General features: G+C 56.4%; 1 protein-coding gene across 1 annotated transcript; it reads left to right on the top strand.

The window, feature by feature from the left end:
* Window positions 1-1,358: 1,358 nt before the first annotated feature.
* Window positions 1,359-24,799, top strand: CNTN2 (contactin 2). The gene is made up of 23 exons (XM_057400650.1): window positions 1,359-1,527; window positions 10,007-10,118; window positions 13,971-14,115; window positions 14,405-14,580; window positions 14,869-14,964; window positions 15,239-15,448; window positions 16,076-16,175; window positions 16,413-16,588; window positions 17,218-17,354; window positions 17,845-17,974; window positions 18,827-18,977; window positions 19,213-19,340; window positions 19,688-19,863; window positions 20,353-20,473; window positions 20,809-20,967; window positions 21,091-21,240; window positions 21,959-22,029; window positions 22,178-22,412; window positions 22,826-22,941; window positions 23,441-23,627; window positions 23,907-24,019; window positions 24,107-24,275; window positions 24,614-24,799. Exons 2-23 carry the CDS (start codon window positions 10,064-10,066, stop codon window positions 24,721-24,723), a joined length of 3,111 nt encoding a protein of 1,036 aa, XP_057256633.1. The 5' UTR covers window positions 1,359-1,527; window positions 10,007-10,063; the 3' UTR covers window positions 24,724-24,799.
* The last annotated feature ends 1,202 nt before the right edge of the window (window positions 24,800-26,001 follow it).

Genomic DNA, 26,001 nt, shown 5'->3' on the forward strand with positions numbered 1-26,001 from the left:
GACCAGCTCTGCTCCATCACAGGCATCCTCCTGCCTGCACCCATTTGCTGGTGAAGCCGGGATCGCTGGAGTTCTGCCAATCAATAGAGATCCTAATGCTTTAATTACTCCTCTGTAATTGCAGGCCATTAACCTGTGGACAGCCCCAGCACCCATTGATCTCCTTATATCATTAACAGGTCTGGGCTGGAGCTGGGAGGGATGGAGAGTGCGGTGTGGTTCCTGGAATGTTCCCAGATCCGCTTCCCACCTTGCTGCAGCTTGGCAGCAACCTCCCCACTAGCAAAGCCCCACACCATGGGGACCCACTGCACCTCAGCTCACTAAGCAGCCATGAGATCAGCAGCATCTCTCCCCCCCCCCCCCCCCCCCCCCCCAAGCTCAGAACCTGCAGGGTATCCTGAGCATCACAGTCACAGACCAGAGCATCACCCCCCCAGCACTCAGAAAACAGCAAAGGTGGTTCATGAGAAGCTCTCGCTGAGCTGACAGACCAGAAACCAACCATGTCCTGCAGTGTGAGCAGCAGGGTCAGCCTGAAGAGAAGGCTCCTGAAGGGGAGACCTCAGAGCAGCTCCAGTGCCTGAAGGGGCTGCAGGAAACCTGGAGAGGGGCTTGGGACAAGGGCCTGTAGGGACAGGCCAAGGGGAATGGCTTTAACCTGCCAGAGGGGAGACTGAGATGAGCTCTCAGGCAGAAGCTCTTCCCTGTGAGGGTGCTGAGGCGCTGGCACAGGGTGCCCAGAGAAGCTGTGGCTGCCCCATCCCTGGCAGTGCTCAAGGCCAGGTTGGACACAGGGGCTTGGAGCAAGCTGCTCCAGTGGAAGGGGTCCCTGGCCGTGGCAGGGGTTGGAGCTGGGTGAGCTCTAAGCTCCCTTCAACCTAAACCATTCCATGATCTTATGGCTACAGATATTCACTGGGAAGGACTCTGGGTGCAGCCTCGCAGGGGCCGCTGTGACTGTTTGCAGAGCTCTGCCAGCACGGGTTACGTGGGGCACAGACACGGATGTATTTAGGCACAGGGGTGCACACATAAAGCAACACAGACACACGCTGCACGGGGGGCTGCCCCTGCCGCGATACCCCCATCTGGGGCTAATCCCTTTCCTGCTTGCCCCCCACTGACACAGGCTCGGACTCCCCCAGGGCTTCACCTGCTCCAGCCCCAGGGACGGGGGGGGAGCCGGCAGCGATGGGCACGGACAAGGGGCTGCTGCTGGGGAGCAGCAGGCAGGGGGCTGAGGAGCAGCATCAATTACGCACGATGCTGCCTGCGACGGGTCCCTGGCCTGTGGCAAGTGAGGTAACGGCAGAGGAGAACGAGCCCCCCTCTCCAGGGACCGGCGCGGAGGTTGGCAGCGAGCGAGGGAGCGCGCACGCAAGGAGGGAGGAGAGGGAGGAGCACATCCTAATGCAGAGATGCTGCAGTGGCTCCGGGCGCACACAGCCCCGCTCGGCCAGCACCAGCCGAGCACTGCCTCCGAGCGCGGCCGCCGGCCCCGCCGCCCGCACCGCCCCGCGCAAGGTAAGCGCCGCTCTCCCTCCGCCCGCAGAGGCTCCGGGCTGCAGGCACCGCTCCCCATCCACCGGAGCCGCCTCGCCCGGCCCCGGCAGCGCTGGGGAGCCGGGAGCAGGGGGGGGCTCTGGGCTTCTGCCGCGGCGATGGCTTCGCGATGCAGGCTCTGCCTGCGCTGGGGCGGGGATGGGAGGAAGGGGGGGCCGCGCTGTGTCACTTGTGGCAGCAGAAACGTCTCTTACGGAATAAGTCTGGAATATCCCCGTTATTTATCGCTGCCAGGCTTTTCCTGGCGCTTTCTGGCTGGAAGCACTTGGAGAGCCTGCTTCGGGGGGTGTTGGGCATCTCGAACGTGGCGCCTCGTGGGGGGCTCATAGAGCTTTTAATGCACAAAACTACTTCGGCATCTCCAGCATCGGGGCGGGGGGCAGAGCCCAGAGCAGCCCCAGATCTTCCTCTGCGGGAGGAGGACTGTGGTATCCCGAGTCCCCTCCTTACGCACCCCGGGTGAGGGGTGGGAGATGGGGCTGCTCCGGGCTCACCGGGGGTGTTTCTGTGCCTGAGGCTGGTTGGGGTTTGCAGGGAGGCTCTGGCGCTCAGTGCAAAGCCACAGACAAGCACTCGGCCCCCCCAGGCCTCAGCTCTGGGGTAGGCGGCAGCGGGAGGCCGGGGCTCCGCTCTTCCCGGGATTGGTGCATTCGCACATCCCGAAACTTCCCGGGATCCCTCGTCCCCCTGCAGCTCACCCACACCGAGCCGGGGCCCCCAGGAGCTCAGCGGGATTCTCCTGGCTGGAGCGGGGAGCACTCGTACGGGATTGGTGCTCTGAGGAGACACCGGTTGCTTTGAGGGTGGGAAGCAGCAGCCTCAGATCCCAGAGCTGGGCGCAACCCCAGCCCAAGGCTTCCGCCTCACCCCAAGAACAGCTCCTGCTCCTCCCAGGCCATCTCCAGGGGTACAAAACCGAGGCACAGGCTCTTGCACAAGACTTAGGAGCAGGTTTGCATCCACAGAACCCCTCCAGGCTGTTCGGTCCCGAGCACAACCCCAGCTTGGCAGCACCAACCCCAAGAGTCCCCTGCGCTGGGCAAGCAGCAGGTCCCGAACTTCCTAGAGACAACTGCACTTCCCATAGGGAGATCAGAACTATTTGAGACTAAAGAGAGCAGATAGCAAGAGGGTCCCACCATGCCCAGCCGCTCCCTGGAGCGCTGCGAGACAAAGGGATGCTCACGCTCCTCTCCATCACCTACTCGGTTACTCTCAACCTGAGCAACCACGACTCCTGTCACTCAAACCCTCGGCAAGGAATTTAATGGCCTGTGTCATTTGCTCTGCATTTACCATCACTGGAGCCTAAAAGGCAGAAACCCCACGGTGCCATTAGGGAGGGGTTTCCCCACACACGCAGACCCAGAGCTCACATGCATTAAAGCCCAGCCTGGATGCTCGGCCACCTGCATGCTTTGTGTGTGCCCAAAGCCCAAGTAATCCACAGAAAGCCATGGACCCTCCCAGGTTCCTCAGTGCCTTCAGCACCCCCAAAGGACTCCTGCAGCACTCTGTGTGTGCAATGACCACTCATCTTTTGAGATGACTTCCCTGGAAGGTGCTGGGCATGAAGGGATCCCACACAGTGACCTGGAAAGCATCACATCCCAGTGGAGCATCCCAACAGCTCCCCAAGCAGCTCAGGAGCCAGCAAGCCCCAGGCTCAGCTTCCCAAAGCACTGCCCTTCTGCTCAGAAGAGGTTTAACTCTACCTCACAAGGGGCTGGCTTAACACAGCACTGCCTGTGGTTATCCTACAGCCAGAGGCACATCTCCCTCCTTCCTGAATCAATCTCGTGCACCATGAGCCCTGCTTTCCAGGGATGAGGAACCAAAGATGCCCAGGAAGGTTTGGGGATGGGCTGATGGCAACCCTGTAAGCCCAGGGCTCTGCAGTAACAGGACCACATGGCTGCACACATCCCCTCACACCAGGGCAGTTTGCAGTGTGGCCACATGAATCTGCCACACAGGAAACCCCAGCATCGACCAGGGGCTTTCAGAGATGCAGAAAGAAGCCAGAGAGGTGCCTTAGAGTGGTTTAAGAGTCAAAACCACAGAGAGGGAAGGGAAGAAACATTGAAACCCGCTGTGATAAGGATGCATCAGGCTCTTCCTAGATACTTTCTGTCTGCTCCTCACACTACACGTCTCTGGGTGCTTGTGGAGCTGTCGAGAGGGAAATCAAGGCAAGGAAATCAAATGCTCAAATTACACAAACGCTCTTCCCTCGAGCCCAAAATGTTTTCTTTGCTACAACACTCGCCCTTGGTCCCATTGCCCCAGGGCAGTCGCAGCATCCAGGCCCTTAGCGGAGGGATGTGCAACCTGGCAACACGGGAGATGTCCCGAGGGAGCACACGAGGTATTCCCACCCACAGCCAGTTGGGGAGCACTGAGCCCAGCCCCGTCCTGCTTGAGTCCATGTATTATTTATTGTCCAGCACGCAGAGCTATCAGTCCTGCACCAGGGAGCCATAAAGCAGGGAGCCCACAATGGGAGGATCTGGTTTGCACTGGTTGCTGCCTGGCACTCTCTAGAGACTAAATACTGACCCCACCTTAACCAAGACAGGAGAGCAGGTTGGACACAGCCTTCCAAGCAGCACAATAAATACACCATGATTGCAGGGGATACCCTACCCTGCTCCTAGAGGGAAGAGCATCCCCCTTCTGCATGGGGATACTGCATCCTCCCCAGCATCTCACACCCAGAGGTGCAGTGGGGCCAAGGCAAGAGCTGAGGAGCTGTGGGACTGGGGAGATGGGCAGGGAGACGTTAGGGCTTCCCCATAGAACACATTCCCCAAGCTCTGCACTTGGTTTCCCTCACTACAGCCTCTTCCCAGGCCTGGCTCTGCCAAGGGAGGCACCAGGGGAGTGGATGGAGCCCGGCTCCATCGCAGGTAGGGAGCTATTTATACCAGTGCCACATCAAAGAGGTTCTGCTGCTGACACCACGGCAGCACTAATAGCACAAGGTGGGTGGGTTTGGGAGGCTGCAGTGCTGAGGATGTCCCGGGGTTCAGTGCATGTTCAGCGCATGGAGCTGTGCTGCAGGAGGAAAGGAAAACCTGCAATGGGAAGCTTGAGTTGGGAGCTTTATTCTGGGGACAACAATAGCAGCGAGTACAGCCAGGCCCTGACTCACTTCCCATCCCAGCATCCCCTCCCCTGCAGCTCCAGGGCAATAACCCACATTCCCAGGCAGGATGGAGAGAGCCTCACAGGAGTGCCTGTAAGAAGGGCCCAACGTTTGGAACTGTAGCATCCCTAACCAGCCCTTAACACGGATTCCAGGCACACACACAGAATCATATCACCCATCAATCACCCATCACCTCAAACACCCCAGCGCTGAACTGGAGCCGCTTGTGGCCTTGTTTTCAAAGGCTTTAAGCATCCTTCCAGCTGCTATCGACTCAGGCACTGAACAAGTCTTCAGGGAGAGGTTAGGAGCTGCGGGCTGGCGGCCCCGGTCCAGCCCCGTGTGTGTGCCCAACAGCCAGGCAGCTCAGAGAGCAAAGCTTCCTCCATCCCCTCTGCCCCGGGGCCAGAGCCCTCTGGGAGCTCTCCCGGCTGTTTCTGTTGGTCTCCTTTGATCTCCAATATCCTGTGCTGGTCCCTGTGGGGTTCCAGAGGGCTGGAGCCAGGCTGAGAGAGCTGGGCTGGGGCAGCCTGGAGAAGAGAAGGCTCCTGAAGGGGAGACCTGAGAGCAGCTCCAGTGCCTGAAGGGGCTGCAGGAAACCTGGAGAGGGGCTTGGGACAAGGGATGTAGGGACAGGCCAAGGGGAATGGCTTGAACCTGCCCGAGGGGGGATGGAGACGAGCTCTTAGGCAGAAGTTCAAATATGGATCCTCATGAAGCCAGTTCCCTCACAGCTGAGTCAATCCATGCCTGATAAGACACAGCAGGGCAGCCACGGGGCTGGGCTCAGAGCAGCAGCAAGGGATGCCCAAAGCCTCTCCTGCCCCAGCCCGCAGCACACCAGGGGTTGGGGACATCAAGTGCGCTCCCCGTGCCCTGGCACACGAGTGTGGGGACTCGGACCTGCTCCGGGTACTACCCGGTTTGCACTCACTGCAACCCCGCAGCATCCCCGGGCTCACAAGCAGGGCTGCGGCACCAAACGCACTCAACAGAAGCACCAGGACCAGCCTCAGCCCCAGCGACCGCAGCTCACCTCTGCGGGAGCAAGCGGAGCAGCTTCACAGCGCGCTGCCCCCACACTGGCATCCTGCTGCCTTCCTCTCTCAGCACAACGCACCCCAGGCAGCGGCTCCCAGAGGCAGGCAGGATGCGGGGACACAGAGGCCTCCAGCACCCACCGAGCTTGCAGCAGATCACACAGGGACAGGAGTCCCAAAGGGGCTCAGAGCACCCTTCCCAGCCGTCCCAACAAAACCCCTGCTCCCATCACCTCCGCGCAGGGTCCTGCCGCACCACGGCTCCCACCCTCCTCCTCTGCATGCTCAAACACCCCCAAATCAAACATGAACCCTCCTTTACCTCTCTGCAGCACAAGCTCCGGGCTCTCCACTGGGCTGGGAAGGGAGAGCCCACGCCTGCCCGCAGTTATACTAACGAGGGCTGATTGTCATTGCCCACAGCTGGGGCAGGGGCCGGGGCAGAGGCACTAGCACTGATGGGGCCTGGGGAAGCTTCTTGTTCCTCTTTGGTGGCTTTGCTCCCGTGCCAGGGCTCAGACCCTCTGCCCCTGCCCCTAAGCCGGGTGTTGAACAGCACAACCCTGGCACCGCTGCTCCCCTGCCCGCTGCCCGCGTGGCCCAGGTGCAGAAGCAGCAGTGAGGACAGAGACTGGAACTGCTTTAACCCTCCCCGCCAGGGCTAGAGGTGCCCCCGTGCCCTCCCGCAGGCAGCACTTGCGGTGCTGTGGGTGCTGTGGGTGCACAGTGCGTCCCTGCAGGGATGCCTCAGTCCATCGGGCAGGAACAAATGGATCTGGACAGATCCAGCTCCAGCCCCGGCTGTGAGCACCATCTGCCCTGAGCATCCTGCTCCAGCATCCCCCAGCGCACCAGGGCACAGCTCTGCTCCTCTCCCCTCTGTCATGGAACCATGGAATGGTTTGGGCTGGAAGGGACCTCCCTAAGATCCCATCTCAATCTCTGTTCTTTCAGTTTAAAGCCATTGATTTTGTGTGTCCTATGGGACACAGCCCTGCTGCAGCTGGGACAGGGACCAGAGCCAGCAAGCAGAGCCCACAGCACTCCTCTACCTTAGGTCCTGGAGCCATCAACACTCCTGAACCCCCAAAAGCTCAGAAAGGGCTCAATGCAGAGCTCGTGTCTAAATTAGCCTCCCCCGAGCACAGGCAGCTTTACAGGAGGACAGATACAATAGAACCATGTGCCAGGCACTGAGACTGCTCTGGAGCAGGACAAAATGTACCTCAGCTTGAAAGGGTTCGCAAGGCAAAACGCAGCAGCCACCAAAAGCGCATCCTTTCCAGCCTCAGCAATGCTCCTTAAGAGACACTCAGGGCACTCCTGCACCCCCCACCCTCAGCATCCTTCCCTGAGGAATGCTGCAGGTTACATGAGCACTCATCACCGAGCCACAGCAGATGGGGTTACACTCATTTGTCCTGGGGACATCTGGCCCCTTCTGGCCATGTCACCTCTTGGTAAAAGCCCATCTCCTACCAAAAGCCATTTCTGGCCCCTGCCTGCGCAGGGTCCTGCTGGAGTCACCTCCTCCGAAGGATGCTGCTCCACACCCATACCCGGCGCTGCGGGCTCTGGACCAGGCAGCGTCCCCTCTCCCAGAGGCTCACAACCTCTCTGCCACTCTTTAACTCTGCTTCCATGATAATGGATCCCTCCCAGGTCCAGGGGCTCCAGAGGACAGGGCTAATGCAGCATGCCCATGGCCTCCCTTGCTACTGGAAGTATTAATGACAGCATCCATTAGCAGGGATGACAGATCCCCTTTCAGTACAACAGAAGGCTCCTGAGTGACTGTCAAAATAGCCCATGAAGAGGGGAAAGAACAAGTTCCCATGGGCCCTATTCTAATTAGGGGGGAGAGTGGGTCTAAATATGAGCTACAAAGCACACCACTCTATGGAGAAGCCAAGGGTTGGGTGCAGGATCCAGGGCTCAGGGTCATGGCTTTAAGGTGCCCCGGGGGTCCCAGCACATCCCAGGTGTCACCTCCCAGTGTCAGGGCCCGGAGCACAATTTGATGGCGGCACTTAGGTGCAAGGCAATCAGGAGCACACCAAACAGGATCCCAGAGGATTAGTTCATCCGCTCTCCAATTGCAAACTAACGCAGTGTCAGCACTTGTGGGAATCACTGTTCTCCCCTGTGTTCACTGGACCTGGAGCTCTCCCTGGCTATCACATTCCCAAAGCTTTTCTAGAGGAGTTCAAGCTGGGCTGAGGCTGCCCAGAGAGAACAAAGGGCAGAAGCAGCAAAGCTGCAGCCGGGCAGTGCCTTCACAGGCACAGGGTGAGGACTCAGCCTCAGAGAAGGGGCTGGCAATGATGGAGCAAGGCTTTGAGCTGCCACCGGGTGCAGGAACAGCTCCGGTGCTCTCTGCCCTTCCCAGCACTGGGCACTGGGTGAAGAAACCAAACTGCGGGGACCTGGAGGAGCGAGCCCACAGCCCAGCGCTGCCTGCAAAACACAGGGCTAAAGGCTGGTCCTTGTCCCGAAGTGCTTACGAGGGGAGCACAAGACACACGAGAGAGGAGCAGGCAGAGGGGGAACAATGAGGCAGTGTTTGCTGCACGGCCGTGGGTTCAGGACACCATTTGGGGCATGATCCAAGCGATTTCATGTGACTGAGTCACTTCAGGGCTGCTGGAGCAAGCTGATGGAGCCGCGTCCGTATCAGCGCATCTCTCCCCCGCTGTCCCTGCGGGACCTCCACTCAGCCCCCTTCGTGGCAGGGTCCCTCCTTCCCGGCCACGCAGCGCCGTGAAGCACCAGCCCCATTTAGGGGGCTGTCAGGTACGGGTTTAAGCAGGGAAGGAGCAGCTGAGGGCAGGCAGGAAGCTTTAAGGTCCGTGCATCCCAAAGCAGGCTGGGATCCTCTGAACATCTTCCTTTTGGCTGTGGGCTCCTTCACCCATCCGGGGCTGCCCGGCAGCAGGGTGTGAAGCAAACACGGGGCTATCGCTGTTTGCTCAGGTGCATTTCCAGGGCTGCCTTTAATGAGCAGGACACTGGGGGGGGGGGGGTTAAGCAGCCGTGTGCAGGGGGCTGCATCCTCCAGGGTAAGGAGTTAATCCCTGCTCGGGGGGCAGATGGGCAGGGAGAGGAGTGGAAGCGGCACCAGCTGGAGCGGAGGGAGAAGCTGCGCCCGCAGCCCGGCTCTTGGCAGCCGGGGGCTGTGTGCTGGGAACGTGGGGCTCTGCCTCCGCGCTTCATCTCCAGAGCAAAGACAAAGCGAGGGGGGAACACCCGGCCCCGACACCCCGCTGGGTCCGAGGGGAGAGCGGTGTGTGCGGGATGCGGCCCCGGGGGGAGCTCAGCCAGGACAGCGCAGGGACCAGCTCCGTGGGTCTTGTTTGGGCTCTCTCCGTTGGGAATCCCTGCTCCACCGACCGTGCCCAGGGCATCAGGAGGTGCTCGGCGCTCCCTTTATTAACAATCCACAGGCATTAAGCCTAGAGGGGAAGCAGGAAATAACCCAGCGCTGCGCAGCCGCTTCACTGGGTGCGGAGCACGGTGCTGAGCTGGGCCCCCAAAACCCCTCCACATCGGGGATGCGGCACAGGAATGGTCAGTCCCTGCCTGAAGGGCTGGGATTAAAGATGCCTCTTCCCCCAAATAACAGGAACGAACGATTTCTGTGTGCTTCCGGCTCTGCTTTTACTGAGACCTGCTGGGAAGGAGGCACTGCTGTGGAGCTGGGAAGGATACGGGATAGGAGGGAGGAGGAGGAACAATTCCCAGGCAGATCTGTCACAAAGCAAAAGAGCTCCTTCAGCCCCTGTGTGTTGCTCTGGATGTTTGCCCCCGTGTGACTCCCACCCCGGGCCTGTGGCCAACGGGGATGAGCAGCTGGATGCTGGAGCCTGGAGCCGAGCCACCGGAACGCTGCACGTAACTGCTGGGTCGGGGCAATCCCAGGCACAGGCTGGGGGAGAGGAGACTCAGAGCAGCCTGAAGAGGACTTGGGGTGTTGGTCGATGAGAAACTGAACCTGAGATGGGTTCAGCGTGAGCTTGAGCCCAGAACCCCCCGTGTGCTGGGCTGCAGCACAAGCAGAGTGAGCAGCAGGTAAAGGAGGCTGCCCCATCCCTGGCAGTGCTCAAGGCCAGGTTGGACACAGGGCTTGGAGCAAGCTGCTCCAGTGGAAGGGGTCCCTGCCCGTGGCAGGGGTTGGAGCTGGAGGAGCTTTGAGGTCCCTTCAGCACAAACCATTCCCTCATTCTAACTCCTGTGTCCGTGTCTCACCCAGGGCCGCCGTCCCCACGCACGCACTGAGGCTCAGCCCTAACCCGCCCGGAGGCACGGGATGGGAAGCGCCGCTGGATTTGTCCGCACATCCCTCGCTGCCATCACCCTCCTGGGTAAGTGCAGCCCCCACATCCCTGTCCCATCCCGAGGTTTCCATGGGAGAAGCCAGAGGGGCTGCTGGAGATGCTGAGCAGGAGCCACCCAGGGCATGCAGTGGTCCTTGCTCATCCGGGACGCGCCTCTCTGTGCTTTGTGATGCTCAAGCCCAATTCTCCGGTGGTTTATGCAGCTTTGCCCAACTTCCCTTTGTTCCACCCAAGGAAAAGGACAGGGATTGAGACACAAGCCTCCCCCTTTCTCAATTCAAGTTCAGGTGAAGTGCAAGAGATGCAGAACCTCCGGCAATGCCTTGGCAGGAGCAGTGTCCCTCACAGCCAGGCTGTGCTCGCCTTGGAGCAAGGAGGAACATCCTCCTGCCAGCAGGATGCACTCTTAGGGATCCCTTTTTGGCCATTCCCCGACTGCAAAGATTCCCCCATTCCTCAGGGACCATTTCTGCATCCTGGGGAGTCTCAGGCTGCACCCAAAAGGTCCCTTTTCAGCAGGGAGATGTTTCATTTCAGACCACTGAGACCGAGATAATGCCTTCAAGGTAATTCATCATCCTGGGCAGAGACTGCTCGCCTGTCCTTATAAATATCTAATTACCTTTTAATGTTCTCTGGGTCCCTGAGGAGGCAGAGGGAGGGGTGGCTGCCCTACATTGGGATGCAATTAGCCTGTTTGGCAATTGGTGTGACCCAAATCTGGTGGAGGCAGGAGGATGGAGTCTGGTTCTCCCATTAACCAGCTGAGTTCGTGCAACTTGCTCCTCATCCAAGCTGAGCCCACAGAAAATGACTCAGTGTAAAGCCCGTGAGGGCCGTTTCCTCTCGACCTTTGGCTGATGATGGGCTGGATCTCAGGAGCCAGCTGGGACACAGAGAAATGCTCCCTGGGAACAGGAGCGAGGGACCAGCTATAGATAAGGCTCGAGGAACCACTGCAGCGTGGACGGAGACCCAAACGCCCCAGGTCCGGGCTGTCAGCTGCCGCCTGGGAAGCGGGGCTGGCCTCAGGGCCCCTGCCTGGGGTGACTTCCAGCAGCATGGAAAGGTTTACAGCTCCTGAGGTGCCCAGGGATGAGGCTCCACAGAACGAGGCCGTCGGGGACGGCTGAAGCCTCCCGCTCCAGTAAGAGCCCTGGAAACCCCGAAGTCCAAGGCCAGGCACAGGCGTTCCCTTTGCTCCTCAGAAAGCTTCTCCTTAAAAACAACCCCGGGCTCCTCCGGGAGCCGCACAGACCAGCTCTGCTTTGGGGCACAGGCGTCTGCGTCCGGCTGCCCGACAGCAGCAGCAACTGCCCAGCTCCAGGCTGCGGGGGTCCGGAGCTCCCTGCGCGCCAGCAGAGCTCAGCACAGAGGGAAAGCAGCTTCCTGGACACCCGGGCTTTCCAGGTCTGGCTGCCGGCACACTCCCCATCCTCGGAGTAACGCTCAACCACCCAGACACTGCGCTGTCCCGTCAGCATCCAGGACTTTCCTCTCCCAGCCAGCAGCACAAGTCACTCCCTGTGCTACGTGCAGTCTCCAACCTGGTTTTCCCACTTTCAATTCCCACTTTCACCTATTCCTATTTATTTAGTTGTTAACATTTACCTTCCCCAGTAACCAGGGTTGGTCCAGAGAGGTGCAGCAGTGTATTTACCATCCTTCCCGCTCTCCTCGCTGGATTTTAACACACAAAGTAGGGCTGCATAAGGCAAGGTCACTGCTTCCTGCAGATCTGGCTTGCAGGTTTAAAGACCTTTAGTTTGTGTTTGTCTTCTCCCCACTACCCAAATGATAGAGCCCAAGGTTTTGGTAACATCAAGAATGACAGTGTTCACCTCAGAGGAACTGAGATTCACCCCTCTGCTTTGCTCTCAGCTCCTGGTTCCAGCCATATCCTCACCTTGTAACTGTTGAGTGATGACTTTAACTGGTGCTCTGCTTAATGACTGAAATCCAGGCACTTCACCCTCGCCATCAAGCAGACACCTTGGAACTGCAGCTAAAACCTCACCCAAACTCCTGGCATCGATTACATTAGAGAAAATCAATGCCTGACAGTTGTAGTCCATAACCTTGGCAGAGAGAAGGGGACAGCAGCAGGTAACAAGGGGGTGCAGACTCTGGGTGGAATCAGAGGCTTGATGTGGAAAGAGCATCCCATTAGAAGCAGCATGTGAGTGTTAATAATAGATATTTTAATTGTAAAGACATAGAAACTATTTCCCATACATTATGAATCTCAAAATTAAAGGGGTTTAAACCTTAATCCATTCACTACCACCCATAAGAACACAACACCCTCCTTTCTTACTAATTCTCTGTTAACTCATTATTACTTCACTGGCTGGTCTGCAGTTACTTCCTTCAGACCCGCTCAGTACAGCCATTGCTGAGAGCAATGCTTACACACGCTTCTCCTTTGTGAACAGAACTGGTCTAGAAGGGAAGTGGCACCCACACTGATGGGGAGGGAATGAGACACTGAAGACGCTGCTTTTCCCTTCTCCCAGAGCATCAGACACAGGCTCCAGCCGCTGTCCCCTGTGTGACAGTGGCACCATTGGGTTCCCTTGCAGCAGCAGCACATCCCTGCTGCCAGCACCGAGGGCCTGGTAATTGCCTGATGCTCGGACACAGGGAGCAGCTGCTCCAAGCCCACGGAGCCAATTATCTCCCATCCCACCCTCATCTCCACATGCAAGAGCAGCCGGAACATGAGCTGAACCCCGGGAGCTACAGGTAAAGGGCTGCTTCCCCCGAGCCCAGCAGTGCTGAGCTGGCTGTTCCCTGCTGGAAGCTGCTCTTGCATAAAACATCACACTGGCTGGAGCCACTTAATTTAACTGGTGAGCATGCTGAGTGCTGTGGGGAAGGAAGCAGACTGCTGGCTGGCATGGCAGTTTGAAGACAGTTATTCATTCACATACAAAGCATGGAAGCATCCTGGAGCTTGTTAAGCCTCTCACTCCAGAGGCAGAGGGGCACCGAGCTGGAAGCTCTGCTTTGAGGTGGCCACATCCCTGTTAAGGGACAGGGTGCAGGGAGGGAGCAGGCTTCCTGGTGATCGTTATCCCAACAGCTGCTCCCGCAGTGAGGGATTTCCAGGCTTTGTTCTTCCTTATCTGCACACCCATTTCCATACAGCCTGTGTGGAAGGGGGTCTGCCAGCACTTGTCCCACATCTGAGACGCACTGAGATGCTGTGGATAGCTGGTTCCAGTGAAACACCGTCACCACGCCAAAGGTGACGCAGTGCAGGAGAAGGCAGGTTCTTATGTTCCTCCTGTGCCTATGCCTGAGCCATATCCAGGACCAAACCCTGAACACTACAAAGTGTTCTGAACACTACAAAGGAAGCCTCAAGCTCATCCCATTAGTTGAACAGAACTGCTACCAGCAGCACCAGTTTGCACCCCAGCAAGCAGCAGGTTTGAGTCATTGAGAGCTGATAATGCTGCAGACCCAGGGATGGAGGGGATCTGCAGGGAGGCAGGGTCCTGGAGAGGATTTCACAGGAACCAACCAGACAGAGGGGAACCAGCAGGTCCTCACTGCAGGGACACGGAGGGCATCCAGGGGCTCCCAGCTCCAGTCTCTGCGCACAGGTTTGCAGGAGGCACACGTCAGATCTCCTTCATCTGCAGCTCTTCAGGCCCATCTGGTCCCTCTGTCACAGCAGAGATGGTGTGAGATGCTCAGTGGGAAATGCACGTTATCTGCCCAGAGCCCCGGCTGGGGCTGGGCTCACATATGGGGTGTGAGTTTCATGTTGCTCTTCCTTGGTTCTGGCGCTGGCAGGGACACCCTACGGAACTGAAAATGGCAAGTTTAGAAACAGCTAAATGGAGCTGAGCTTTTCTTCCCTCCTTGCAGTGTGGTGCCAGGCACAGAGCAGCACAAGGAACTATGGGCCCGTGTTTGAAGAGCAGCCAGCCCATACCCTCTTCCCCGAAGGCTCAGCAGAAGAGAAAGTCACCCTGGCCTGCCGAGCCAGAGCCAGCCCCCCTGCGACCTACAGGTGAGATGTGGGGCACAACCATCATGGAAAAACCACCACCACGGGAGCCCGCCTCCCCATCCACATGGGATGTGCCATCCCTCCTAGGACACAGGCTCAATCTGACCCAGATCCCAGCAAAGAACAGCCTGCACCAGGCACCACAAGAGGTGCAATGAGGATTTTGGACAAGGGCCTGTAGGGACAGGCCAAGGGGAATGGCTTTAACCTGCCAGAGGGGATCCCAACCCAAACCATTCCATGATTCCATGGTTTATACTGCGCTCACTCTTTACACCCCTCTTGGCAGGTGGAAGATGAATGGCACAGAGATAAAGATGGAGCCAGATTCCCGCTACCAGCTGGTTGCAGGTGATCTCGTGATAAGCAACCCAGTGAAAGCCAAGGATGCTGGCTCCTACCAGTGCGTGGCATCTAATTCCAGGGGCACGGTGGTGAGCAGGGAAGCCTCCCTCCGCTTTGGCTGTAAGTTTGTCTCCACCAGGTAAATGAAGTGTGGCCACATGGGCTGGGGTAAACTGAGCCCCGTGCTCACATTAACAGGGGCTGGAAAGAAGCTTTTCCATGCATGAAAGCCAACATCATCCCTGGGCACTTCCCATTACCATGGGAGTGCGGCAGAAAGCCAGTAATAGTTTTGGATCTCCCTCTGTACAACCGCTGCACAGAGCAGCCTGTGGACGGGGGGTCAAACACAGCCACTGCTCTGGCTGCTCCCTTCACCCATGGACAGGTTTGATTTTCCACGTTTAGTTTTGCAGGAATTCTCTGCAGAGGAGCGTGACCCCGTGAAGATCACTGAGGGATGGGGAGTGATGTTCGCCTGCAGCCCTCCTCCCCACTACCCAGGTAAGCATCACCCTAGCAGGGGCTGGCAGCACTGCTGGTGGAGAGGGACAGCAGATAAAGGGATTCCCAGCCACGTGAAGCACGCCGTGCTTTGCCTTGGGAATGCCAGGGAAGTGGATTTGGATTTCATTCAGCAACAAGACAGAGGCAGGGCTTCTCACATGGGGAAAACAAGCACCATCCAAGGACCACCCTGGCCTAGAAGACAGCAAGCGGGTTTAGTCGCACCTGAGAGGACACAGCCACTCGTGCACGCTGCTCCCTTTCCCCACAGGCTTATCCTATCGATGGCTCCTGAACGAGTTTCCCAACTTCATCCCAGCCGACGGGAGGCGCTTCGTCTCTCAGACCACGGGAAACCTTTACATCGCCAAGACAGAGGCTTCTGACCTGGGCAACTACTCCTGCTTTGCCACCAGCCACATCGACTTCATCACCAAGAGTGTGTTCAGCAAGTTCTCCCGCCTCAGCCTCGCCGCAGAGGGTCGGTGCTCCCGGATTATCCTACAGGGAATGGGAAAATGCTCCACAGGGCAACAGCAGCCTCGCAGGGCAGCTGAGGAGCTTACAGAGGTGTTACCTGCCTGGGGCCTGGAGGAAGCAGCCCTCTCTCCAGGCTTCACTGTTCGTGTGCCTACAAACCCCATCAGAGGGGTTTGTGCCTGTAAAAGAGGCAGGGCACAAGGCTCACAGCCCTCAAACTCCTCTGCCTTTGGTGACCTTGCAGAGGAGAAGGTAAGGAGACTTCTTGGGCAGGGCAAAGGGAGTAAACAGGTAGGAAATGAAGGAGAATAGCCCTGAGGCCAGACTGGACACAGGGGCTTGGAGCAAGCTGCTCCAGTGGAAGGAGTCCCTGCCTATGGCAGGGGCTGGAGCTGGAAGAGCTTTAAGGTCCCTTCCAACCCAAACCATTCCATGGTTCCATGAGATGTAAAGAGATTCTGAGTCTTTAGTAAGAGCTGGTTTGAAAAGAAAACTGAGCTCGGCCTCTGTTGCCTTCTCCAAACACAAGGGTTTAGGAAAGCAGAACTTCCAAGTACCTCTGCCCTTTCAGACCTCACTTGTGCTGTTTTACACTCATCCTGAACTCATCGGTGCTCTCCTTTCACAGATGCCAGGCAGCATGCTCCCAGTATCAAGGCCAGGTTTCCTGCAGACACCTACGCTCTGGCTGGGCAGATGGTGACGCTGGAGTGTTTTGCCTTTGGAAAGTGAGTGCCGCGTCTATTGCCCAGGAAGGGGGGGGCATGGCAAAACCTGCAACTTCAACAACCCCTCTCCTCAGTGGGTCTGCTGGAGACCAGAGATGGAGGGGGAGCAGGAGGAGGAGCTGGCTAAAGCCATCTGTCCTGCTGGCCAAGGCCCAGCAGGGATGGGAGCTGGGTGGCTACGTGGGGATGGAGTGTGCTGCACTGCAGCTGCCCATCACCGGGTTTACTCTCCCATAGCCCTGTTCCTCGGATCAAGTGGAGGAAGTTGGATGGCTCCCAGTCCTCCAAGTGGATCGGCAGCGAGCCCCTCCTGCAGATCCAGGATGTTGGCTTCGAGGATGAAGGCACTTACGAGTGTGAGGCTGAAAACATCAAAGGGAGAGACACCTACCAGGGCCGCATCATCATTCAAGGTAACACATTTAAGCACATGCTTTTCCAGAGCAAAACAACATGCCCCAGGCAACGGACTGAGCCTTTGGGAGTGAAAGCACCAGCTCTCATCCTGCCTTCACCAGCCCTGATTTTGCAAAGCCCTAACAAAGACCTGTAGAGATCTCTACTACAGCAAGTAGAGAGAGCGAACTTGCTCTAAAATCATTCTAGCAACAATGAGGTAACAAGGGAAGGGAGAATAGTGGTTATAATCAATCTTGGCTCTCAACCAAGATCTTCTCCAAGCCCAGGCTGCTTCCACAAGAGCTAATGCTTGGAGCTGTTAATCAGATCTAGCCAAGAACTTAACCTGGTTATCTTAGTCTGAATCAAGGCTTTCCTGAAGTTCAGGGACAACTGCAGATAGAAGGGAACCCCTAAAACTCTTCCTCAGATCTGGATTCTGCCTCAGTTTTGTGCAGCCCACACGCACGGCTGCAGCCAGAGCCAGCGAGGCCGCAGCCCTGCATCACATCGCTGCCCAATTACGGTGCTGACACAGGCTGTGCTGAGCACGTGCCAGCAGAGGTGGCACAAGGAGCATCCCGCTGCCGCCTGGCGCCGCGGCTCCCACCTGACCTCCTGCGCTCTGCGCCTCTCTCTGCAGCTCAGCCGGAGTGGCTGGAGGTGATCACGGACACGGAGGCTGACATCGGCTCCGACCTGCGCTGGAGCTGCGTGGCCGCTGGCAAACCCAGGCCCGCGGTGCGGTGGCTGCGGGACGGGCAGCTCCTGACTTCCCAGGTACCAGCACCCAGCGAGGGCAGCTCAGCCACAACCCGCAGTGCTGGACCTGCTGCTCCCCTGCCTCGCTGCAAGCGCATCTCAACCCCGTTCTGTCATCCTGCATCCCATGTGCCCCCATGAGGCTGCAAAGCAATGCCACAGTCCTTACCCACGGCAAGTCCCCTCTCCCGGCATTACCATCCCAGCCATTGCTTCATGCAACTACAGGGACTCACAGCCAGTTCCCAGGGTGGATAAATAGCACCTTGGACCTGTCTTTGTATGACCTGCACATTGCTGCATAGGCACTCCGAAGTCTCAGCAGAGCACAGTGATGTGGGGTAGTGACTGGACAGACATGAACACGTCCTGCGTTTCCTCCTATGGAAAACCAGGCTGGCTCCAACCTGGCATCAGAGTCTGTAATGAAACTCAATCCTGAGCACACAAGGCTTGAGTTCCATTTGTGTTTTTCTCATCTAATGGGTTCATCCTCTTGTTTGCACAGAACCGCATTGAAGTGAGCGGTGGAGAGCTGAGATTTTCCAAGCTAGTCCTGGAGGACTCTGGCATGTATCAGTGTGTGGCTGAGAACAAGCATGGCACAGTATATGCAAGTGCTGAATTAACAGTGCAAGGTAATTCCTCACTTCCCAGTGCTCTGGGTTTCAATGGGACACTGAAGCATTTTAGATCTTTTCCTAACAACCTGCGCTTGCGATGTCAGAGTGATAAGAGCAGACAAAACTGGCTTCACTCACCATTGGAATGTCGTTGCTGGTTCAACAAGACCCTTTACAACCCTTTAAAATTGAAATCTTGTGTAAATTCAGTAATGCTGAAAGAGAACAAGGACATCTGTTTAGCTACAGAAAGTGTACAGGACAGAGAGCAGCAGCACAAGCTCTAACCTACCACACAACCTCCCCTTTTGGAGAGGAAAGAGGCCAAAGAGCTCGGTACCCATTCTGCCTTTGATGGGTGCTGAGACTGGAACTGGGCTGATGCCAGCCTTGGTCCTTATCAGTCTAAAAGCTTATCTCCTCGTGGTCAGTAGATGCCAGGGAGAAATTAAAGGCCCTAGGCCTCAATTGCCCAACATTAACACACTGCAACAGATAAAATCCAGTTCTGTCTCTGCAGTTCCAGGAGGAGTTGTGGGCAAGCTGGATGCCTCCATTGGTGAGCTTGGTCAGGGAACTGAAGAGAATATCCTCTACATTTTCAAAAGCAGCTGTTCTTGTGTCTCTCAAAGACCTTGCACTTGTTAGGGTCATACCCCATTGCTATTACAACACATAACATCTGCCCTTCTGGTTAGAAACCAGCTGGCAGCCGAGGAATCCCTCCTTCATCTCGCTCACCAGATACTGCCATGCTTCTGTTACCAAACCACCTAACAACAAACGGATGCCTACTTACCTGGCACTTAAATGCTCCCACTGCAGTGTTTTCTAACCATGCCTCAATCCTCTTTTTCCCCCCTGTAGCCTTAGCACCAGATTTTAGACTAAACCCAGTGAAGCGACTGATCCCTGCAGCCCGAAGCGGGAAGGTCATCATCCCCTGCCAACCAAGAGCAGCACCTAAAGCCACCATTCTCTGGACCAAAGGGACTGAACTTCTGGTCAACAGCAGCAGGTAGCAGCACTGGGTCAGCCTCTACCTAGAAACCATAGCTAAAATGGGTTTTTCTTGCCAGAAGCCTGGACTTGATGACCAAAGCGTGCTGCTACATCTATAGCTTCTTTAGAGAACGAGTATTTTGAGCCTTATCACCAGTTCCTCTCAAATCAGCAGGTGTTGGAAACTGTCAGATGCACAGAGTGAACAGCCACTGTAACCTTCCTCTTGTGTGGTTCTTCTTCCCTTCCAGGGTGACTATTACCACAGACGGCACCTTGATCCTCCAGAACATCAGCAAATCCGATGAGGGGAAGTACACCTGCTTTGCTGAGAATTTCATGGGCAAAGCCAACAGTACTGGGATCCTCTCCGTCCGAGGTAGAGATGTTTGCCTTGACTTGGAGTCAGTTGAACAAGAGATGTCTAAGAGTGCCATGATTTTCCCTGTACTCCCCAGAATCAATGCAGTACTCAGGGAACCAACGACATTTCAGCCTGTGGAGGAGCAATCCTCCTGCCTGACCCCCCCAAATCACCCCTACCAAAAACCAGCCCTTGGGAAAAGCATTTCCATTTTCTAACCACCCTCCTCCTGTAAAACCCCAGCCAGCAGAGAGGGATGACAAGCTGCAAAGCGTTAGCTGGTCTGGATGCTCAGCAGCAGTCGTGTAGAGCTGGTACATGGATGTGTGGAGCTAACAGCCCTCCCTGCTCTTTCCCTGCAGATGCCACCAAAATCACATTGGCACCATCTAGTGCTGACATCAATGTAGGTGAAAACCTCACTCTGCAGTGCCACGCATCTCATGATCCGACTATGGACCTGACCTTCACCTGGTCACTTGATGATTTCCCCATTGACTTTGACAAGTCAGAGGGGCACTACCGCCGGGCCAGCGTGGTGAGTAGAAAGGGCAAGCAGGGCAGGGAGAACAGAATAGAAAGCTCATGCATCAAGGTGAGGGCAGGGAGGGATCACTCACCAGGTACCATCACGGCCAAAGCAGACTCAGCTTGGGGAAACTGAGTCGCTACCAACCAAATCGGAGCAGAACAGCGAGAGATAAAACCCAAAACACCTTCCCCTCACCTCTCCCTTCACCCCTGGCTCAACTTCACCCCTGAATTCTCCACCTCCTCCCCACCAGTGGCACAAGGGGACAGGAATGGCTCATCCAGGTTGTTCAGAAGCACATCCAGCCTGGCCTTGAACATCTCCACCGACAGGCGATGTCTCCAACGTGATAATCCATGGGCTTCACAAACTCTAGGACTACCTCTGTAGCCCCTTCACTACCAAAACCTTGCTACACAAAGACAATACCTTGTTGAATGCCGGCTATGATCGTGCATGTTCAAGTGCTCTCCCCACTGTCTTTTCCCCATGCAGAAGGAAGCTATTGGAGACCTCAGCATCTTCAACACGCAGCTGAAGCACTCGGGGCGGTACACGTGTACAGCCCAGACCGTGGTGGACAGTGCTTCGGAGTCAGCCACGCTGACTGTCAGAGGTAACCTCTCTGTTGTAAAGTCCCCTGCTCCTCACAAGCCTGAAGTAACAGCATGGTCCTTGCAAGGGATCAGCTTCTCTTCCCACGAGACCAGCGCACCATAGAATCACAGAATGATTTGGCTTGGCAAGGACCTTAAGATCATCCAGTTCCAACCCCGTACCATGGGCATCTAACATTTGAGCTGGATGCGAGCGGCTTATGAGCTTTTCTGGAGGCCAGACTTGGAGGCTTCCAGAAAAGAAAGGCCTGATATAGGACGGGCCCAACATGAAGAGCAATGAGCCTCCAGATCTCCCAGCTCAGTAACGTGTCTGTGTCCCCCATCTCCCCAGGACCTCCAGGCCCCCCTGGGGGGGTGGTGGTGAGAGACATCAGTGACAGCACGGTCCAGCTGAGCTGGAGCAGGGGCTTTGACAACCACAGCCCCATTGCCAGGTACATCGTGGAGGCACGGACCCTCCTCTCCAGCAACTGGAAGCAAATGCGCACCAGTAAGTGTCCTGAGGGCAGTGGTGGTGGCATGGCCCGTGTGGTGGGCACCAGCTGGGTGCCCAGCTCTTGCTCTGTGCTCCTATGCTCTATTTGTCCCCCTCTCATGTTATTGGATTATATAGATCCTGTAAATATTGAAGGCAACGCTGAGACAGCCCAAGTGGTGAACCTCATTCCTTGGATGGATTATGAGTTCCGGGTCTTAGCAAGTAACATCCTTGGAGTTGGGGAGCCAAGTTTACCCTCCAGCAAAATCCGTACCAAAGAAGCAGGTATGTGCAGAGGTGCTCAGAGGTGGAAAGGGGAATCCAAGGTACCTGGGTGCTGGAGGGGGAAGGCTGGCTTGCAGCATGCCCTGGTCACAAATAACCAGTCATCTCCTTGAGTGCTCCTGGAGGTGATGCCATCACATTTATGCCTCTTTGCCCATTTACATGTCAAAGACAGAGCAGTACTAGAGCTGGCAGCTCACTTCACCAGCACAAGATACAAGATATTAAACCATTATTAATCCTAGCCCCAAATCCTGTACCTTCTGGGCACTAACGCTTAGGAAGAGCTCCAGCAGATCACAGAGCACAGCTCTGCAAAGACAAGGTGAACTTCCCAGCAAATGGCTGTGAATGTTCATTCTATCTTCTGCTGCTTGCACGGGCAAGCAGAAGGGATGTAAGAACAGCAAGAGAACTGCTCTTAACATACCAAATGCATATTAAATCCTTTGTTAAAGCTCCCCTCCCTATCCCTGCTTTTGAGCTTGATTCTTGTCTCCTCCGAGATGTGCTGCCTCCAATTAAGCTCATCAGGCACTAGGCAGACTCTGGACTATAATATGTGACATACTCAGGGCTGGAAACCCAGCCCAGCACTTTGAGAGGAGCTCTCCAGGCCTGGCTTACCCCCAGCCTGTGCAGTGTCTGTGCTCATCTCCATCACTGCCCTTGCCTTAACCCCACCTGTGCTGTCTGCTTTTGTTTGGGGACCTGACAGCACCAACTGTGGCACCATCTGGGCTGAGCGGAGGCGGAGGGGCCCCCAACGAGCTGATCATCAACTGGACGGTAAGGGCAGGCTGGGAGAGGGCCACGGGGAGGAGCAGGCGCCGTGCCCTCCGAGCAGCCGGTGCTGTGACGGTGCCTGCGAGCCGGACGCTGCGCTGACTCCAACGCGCACAGACCAAGGCTCCTCTCTCTTCCCATTCCCTCCCAGCCGACGCTGCGGGACTACCAGAACGGGGACGGCTTTGGCTACCTCCTGTCCTTCCGCAAGAAGGGCACGGAGGGGTGGCTGACAGCCAGGGTGCCGCACGCCGAGTCGCTGCACTACGTGTACCGCAACGAGAGCATCGGCCCCTACACCCCCTTCGAAGTGAAGATCAAGGCGTACAACAGGAAGGGAGAGGGACCGGAGAGCCTCACCGCCATCGTGTACTCGGCAGAGGAAGGTAAAGAGGGTAAAGAGGGGCTGCAGAGGCTCTCAATGCACCATGAACCAACCAACGTGTCCTCAAGCAGCTCCAGGCAGAGCTGGGTCTCTCAGGGAGCTCAGCAGCAGGAGAGGTTTCCTTAACTCAGAGCAGCGGGCAGAAGTTCCACTGTAACACTGACCTACGTCAAATACACAGGGAGATGTTTCCCTATAACCCGGAGCCCTAGAGCAGACACATCCTCACAGCACACATCTGTGGCCCTGCTTGTCCTATTAAGTCCCTAAATCCCTTCCTCTTGCTTTACTCCGTGCACATAACACCAGCTGTCTGCCTGCACGGTAACGGGGAGAGCCCTTGGTTTCAGTACTGCCATTGTGCTGCCTGGAGATAGGGAAAGGATTTTCTTCCCTTGTGTTATCTTTTTTCAGAACCAAAAGTGGCTCCATTCAGAGTTATAGCCAAGGCTGTTCTGTCCTCAGAAATGGATGTATCCTGGGAGCCCATTGAGCAGGGAGACATGACCGGCGTGCTCCTGGGCTATGAGGTACGAGCTGGCATGTGAATGAGAGACACTGAAACAGCCTGGAAAGCCCAGCAGAGAACATCCCCCAGGCTCAGCGAGATGGCATTTTGCTTCCAAGGACGGGGGATAAGTAATGGACAGCACAAGTTCTAATGGGGCCAGTGTGGCTGCCCCGCTCCTGAAGGCTGTCAGCTTACTCCCAGGCACATCCTAAGCAAAATGTAAAAACACCAGAGTCTCCAGCACCGGCTGGGGATGAGGATGGAGAGGCACTGGCACAGGGTGCCCAGGGAAGCTGTGGCTGCCCCATCCCTGGCAGTGCTCAAGGCCAGGTTGGACACAGGGGCTTGGAGCAAGCTGCTCCAGCGGAAGGGGTCCCTGCCCATGGCAGGGGTTGGAGCTGGAGGAGCTTTAAGGTCCCTTCCAACCCAAACCATTCCATGATTCCACGGATGGACCAGGTCTGGTATCTGCAGGTGCTTCTACCCTGACTAAACCGATCCTTCCCTTTTCTGCTCAGATCCGGTACTGGAAGGATGGTGACAAAGAGGAGGCAGCTGACAGGGTGAGGACGGCGGGGCTGGTCACATCAGCTCATGTAACAGGCCTGCACCCCAACACCAAGTACCACGTGTCTGTCAGAGCGTACAACCGGGCTGGCACCGGCCCCCCCAGCCCCTCCACCAACGTCACCACCACGAAGCCACGTGAGTGACCCTGCTTTGACCACGGCCTTCCTGGGGCTGCTGCTTCCCCCAGAGGATCCCCAGTGACCCCCGGACCCATAGGAGCTTTATCTTGGTGCTCTAACACCATTTAGAGTAGGCCATAGAACTCCTGTGCCTTGCATTGCCTCTGAGATCTGAGCTCAGAGTAACCTCTGCTGGGCTCAAACCAACCTCAGTGAGCACTGTAAAGCCTCAGGAGGCAGCTGTAACCAGCACAACCTCCTCATCAATCCCTAACATCCTTGTTTCCTATCTCAGCACCAAAGAGGCCACCTGGGAACATCTCCTGGACTTTTTCTGGGTCTACAGTCAACATCAAGTGGGACCCAGTGGTGGCAAAGGCAGACGAGTCTGCAGTTACGGGCTACAAGGTACAGGCAGGTTGAAGCTGGCTTCTCCTACAGGTGACCCTAAGGAAAGCACAGCGCACACAAACTCAGCCTTGCCTTTTCCAACAGATGCTTTACAGGCAGGATTCCCACTCCGCTCCCACGCTGTTCCTGGCCAACAAGAACCAGCTCGACATCCCTGTCCCTGAAGACTTCACCCACGCCTTCGTCCAGATCCGGGTGACGGGCCCTGGCGGAGACGGAATCCCAGCGGAGGTTCACATCCTCCGGAACAGTGGTAGGGGCACTCCTCTGAGTACACCCCCCCCTTACAAACACCCATCCCCAGGGTGCTGCACACCCCTGGCAACCAAGGTGCCGGTCTGCAGGACCACTTCCCTGGCATTCTGCAACTGCTCTTTGATGGGCAATGACCTGGCCATAGCACAGCAGGACAGTAAACGTCGTCCTGCTTTAACCCCACTCCCTTCCTGGGAGGCTCCTCAGGGACAATCCCAACAGGAGCAAGCCCAGCTCCAGAACCACCATTTTACCAACCTTCCCAACTCTTCCCTCAAGGGATCCGGTTGCTTCAGTGCAACACAAGTCACTCCCTGCCTGTTCCCCTTCTTGCAGGGACAAGCATGATGGTGGAGGACTCTGTGACGAGGCCGGTGCCACACGCCGTCACCATCACAACTCACTCTCTAGTACTGGCGGCCCTGATCAGGTACCTGGAGCTCTGACGACGGCCACAGCAGCAGAGGACTCGGGACACGCTCCCTCCCAAGGCAGTGGGGAACTCCTCAACACTTGGCTGCTGCAGCATCACCTTTGTGCCACGGCAGCACTACAGCAAAAGGATTTGACAACGTGGGTTTAAGGCAGGAAGAGGGAAAGAGCCTTTTTTTTGGTGGTGTTTTGGAAGAACATGAGCTTTCCTACAAGAAATGGGTCTTTAACCGAGATTAAAGCTTTTATACACAAACAAGTGAAGAATTCCACATGAATTCTGACAGCAACTGCCCCCACACTGCACCCAATCGGTTTTTCTGCCTTATGAAGCCATGTACTAAAATAACCAGACTGCTACAGTTACCCTTTGGTTTTAAACATGTACAGTGAATTTCGGGGGGGGAGAAAGGGAGGCTGGGGACTGAGATTTCACAGTGATCAGCATGTTCCATCCCAAGCCCACTCACAGCCATCTCCAACGGATCATGGGACAGGATTCTGCTTTCCCCACTCACAATATGCAGCCCAAGGAGATAAAGCCACGAGAGGGATTGATCTCTGCCCCATCCTGAAGAACATGGAGCTTAGATGGTGAAAAGCCTTTTTGACAACCCTGGTGTTAACTTGCAAGCCCAGCCTCCTGTTTGTATCAACCGTTCTGCTGTGAGGTACAACGCTCAATGTCATCCACGGCCCATGTGCTTTGGGGTGGTTTTCTCACACTGTTGGCCTCTTTCCTTAGCTCTTGGGAGGGAGGAGAAGGCGTAAGGGAAAAGGAGACAGTTCTTTAGCATTGGCTAATCCAGAGAGGCAGTCCTGCCTCCTGACAGAGGTGTCCGCATCTCCCATTTCAGTAGAGAGGGGGTCTTAAGGGAGGAATTAAAGGAGTATCAGAGAAGTTAAACAAGAGCTGGAGACTCAGGAGCCAGCCCAGGGGCAACAAAGTTCACTCTGGGCTCAGCTTCGTCTCCCTCCAGCCATGATGGCAGGCTCCATTTGGGGCTGCAAGCCAAGAATTCCAGCTCCAAGGCTGGCACAGCTCATGTAAATGGGAGGGCTGATACCCCACAGTACAGGGGGAGGTGCCCATTAACTAAAATGACTGGGAATAGAGGTTGCATATTAAAATCTGTCTCCTGGTAAAGCAACCAAGCAAAGTCAATGAGAAGCTGATGTTGCTCCCTGGTCAGATCCCAAGGGCATCCCTTCACCTGCCTCCTTCCTCCTTCCCAGTGGATAACACCAATGGCCTGAGTGAGCTCAGGTCCAGCACCACTGGACACAGGCAG

Source organism: Pezoporus wallicus, unplaced genomic scaffold, assembly GCF_028554395.1.
Source record: "Pezoporus wallicus isolate ANWC-B61680 ecotype Strahan unplaced genomic scaffold, APGP_CSIRO_Pwel_v1 scaffold_7736, whole genome shotgun sequence".
Taxonomy (NCBI): Eukaryota; Metazoa; Chordata; class Aves; order Psittaciformes; family Psittacidae; genus Pezoporus; species Pezoporus wallicus.

Coding starts and splice junctions, on each gene's coding strand:
- CNTN2 (XM_057400650.1), top strand. CDS start 10,064: ATGGGAAGCGCCGCTGGATTTGTCCGCACATCCCTCGCTGCCATCACC. Junction 15,449..16,075: donor CCTCAGCCTCGCCGCAGAGG/GTCGGTGCTCCC, acceptor CTCCTTTCACAG/ATGCCAGGCAGCATGCTCCC. Junction 21,241..21,958: donor AATCCGTACCAAAGAAGCAG/GTATGTGCAGAG, acceptor GGGACCTGACAG/CACCAACTGTGGCACCATCT.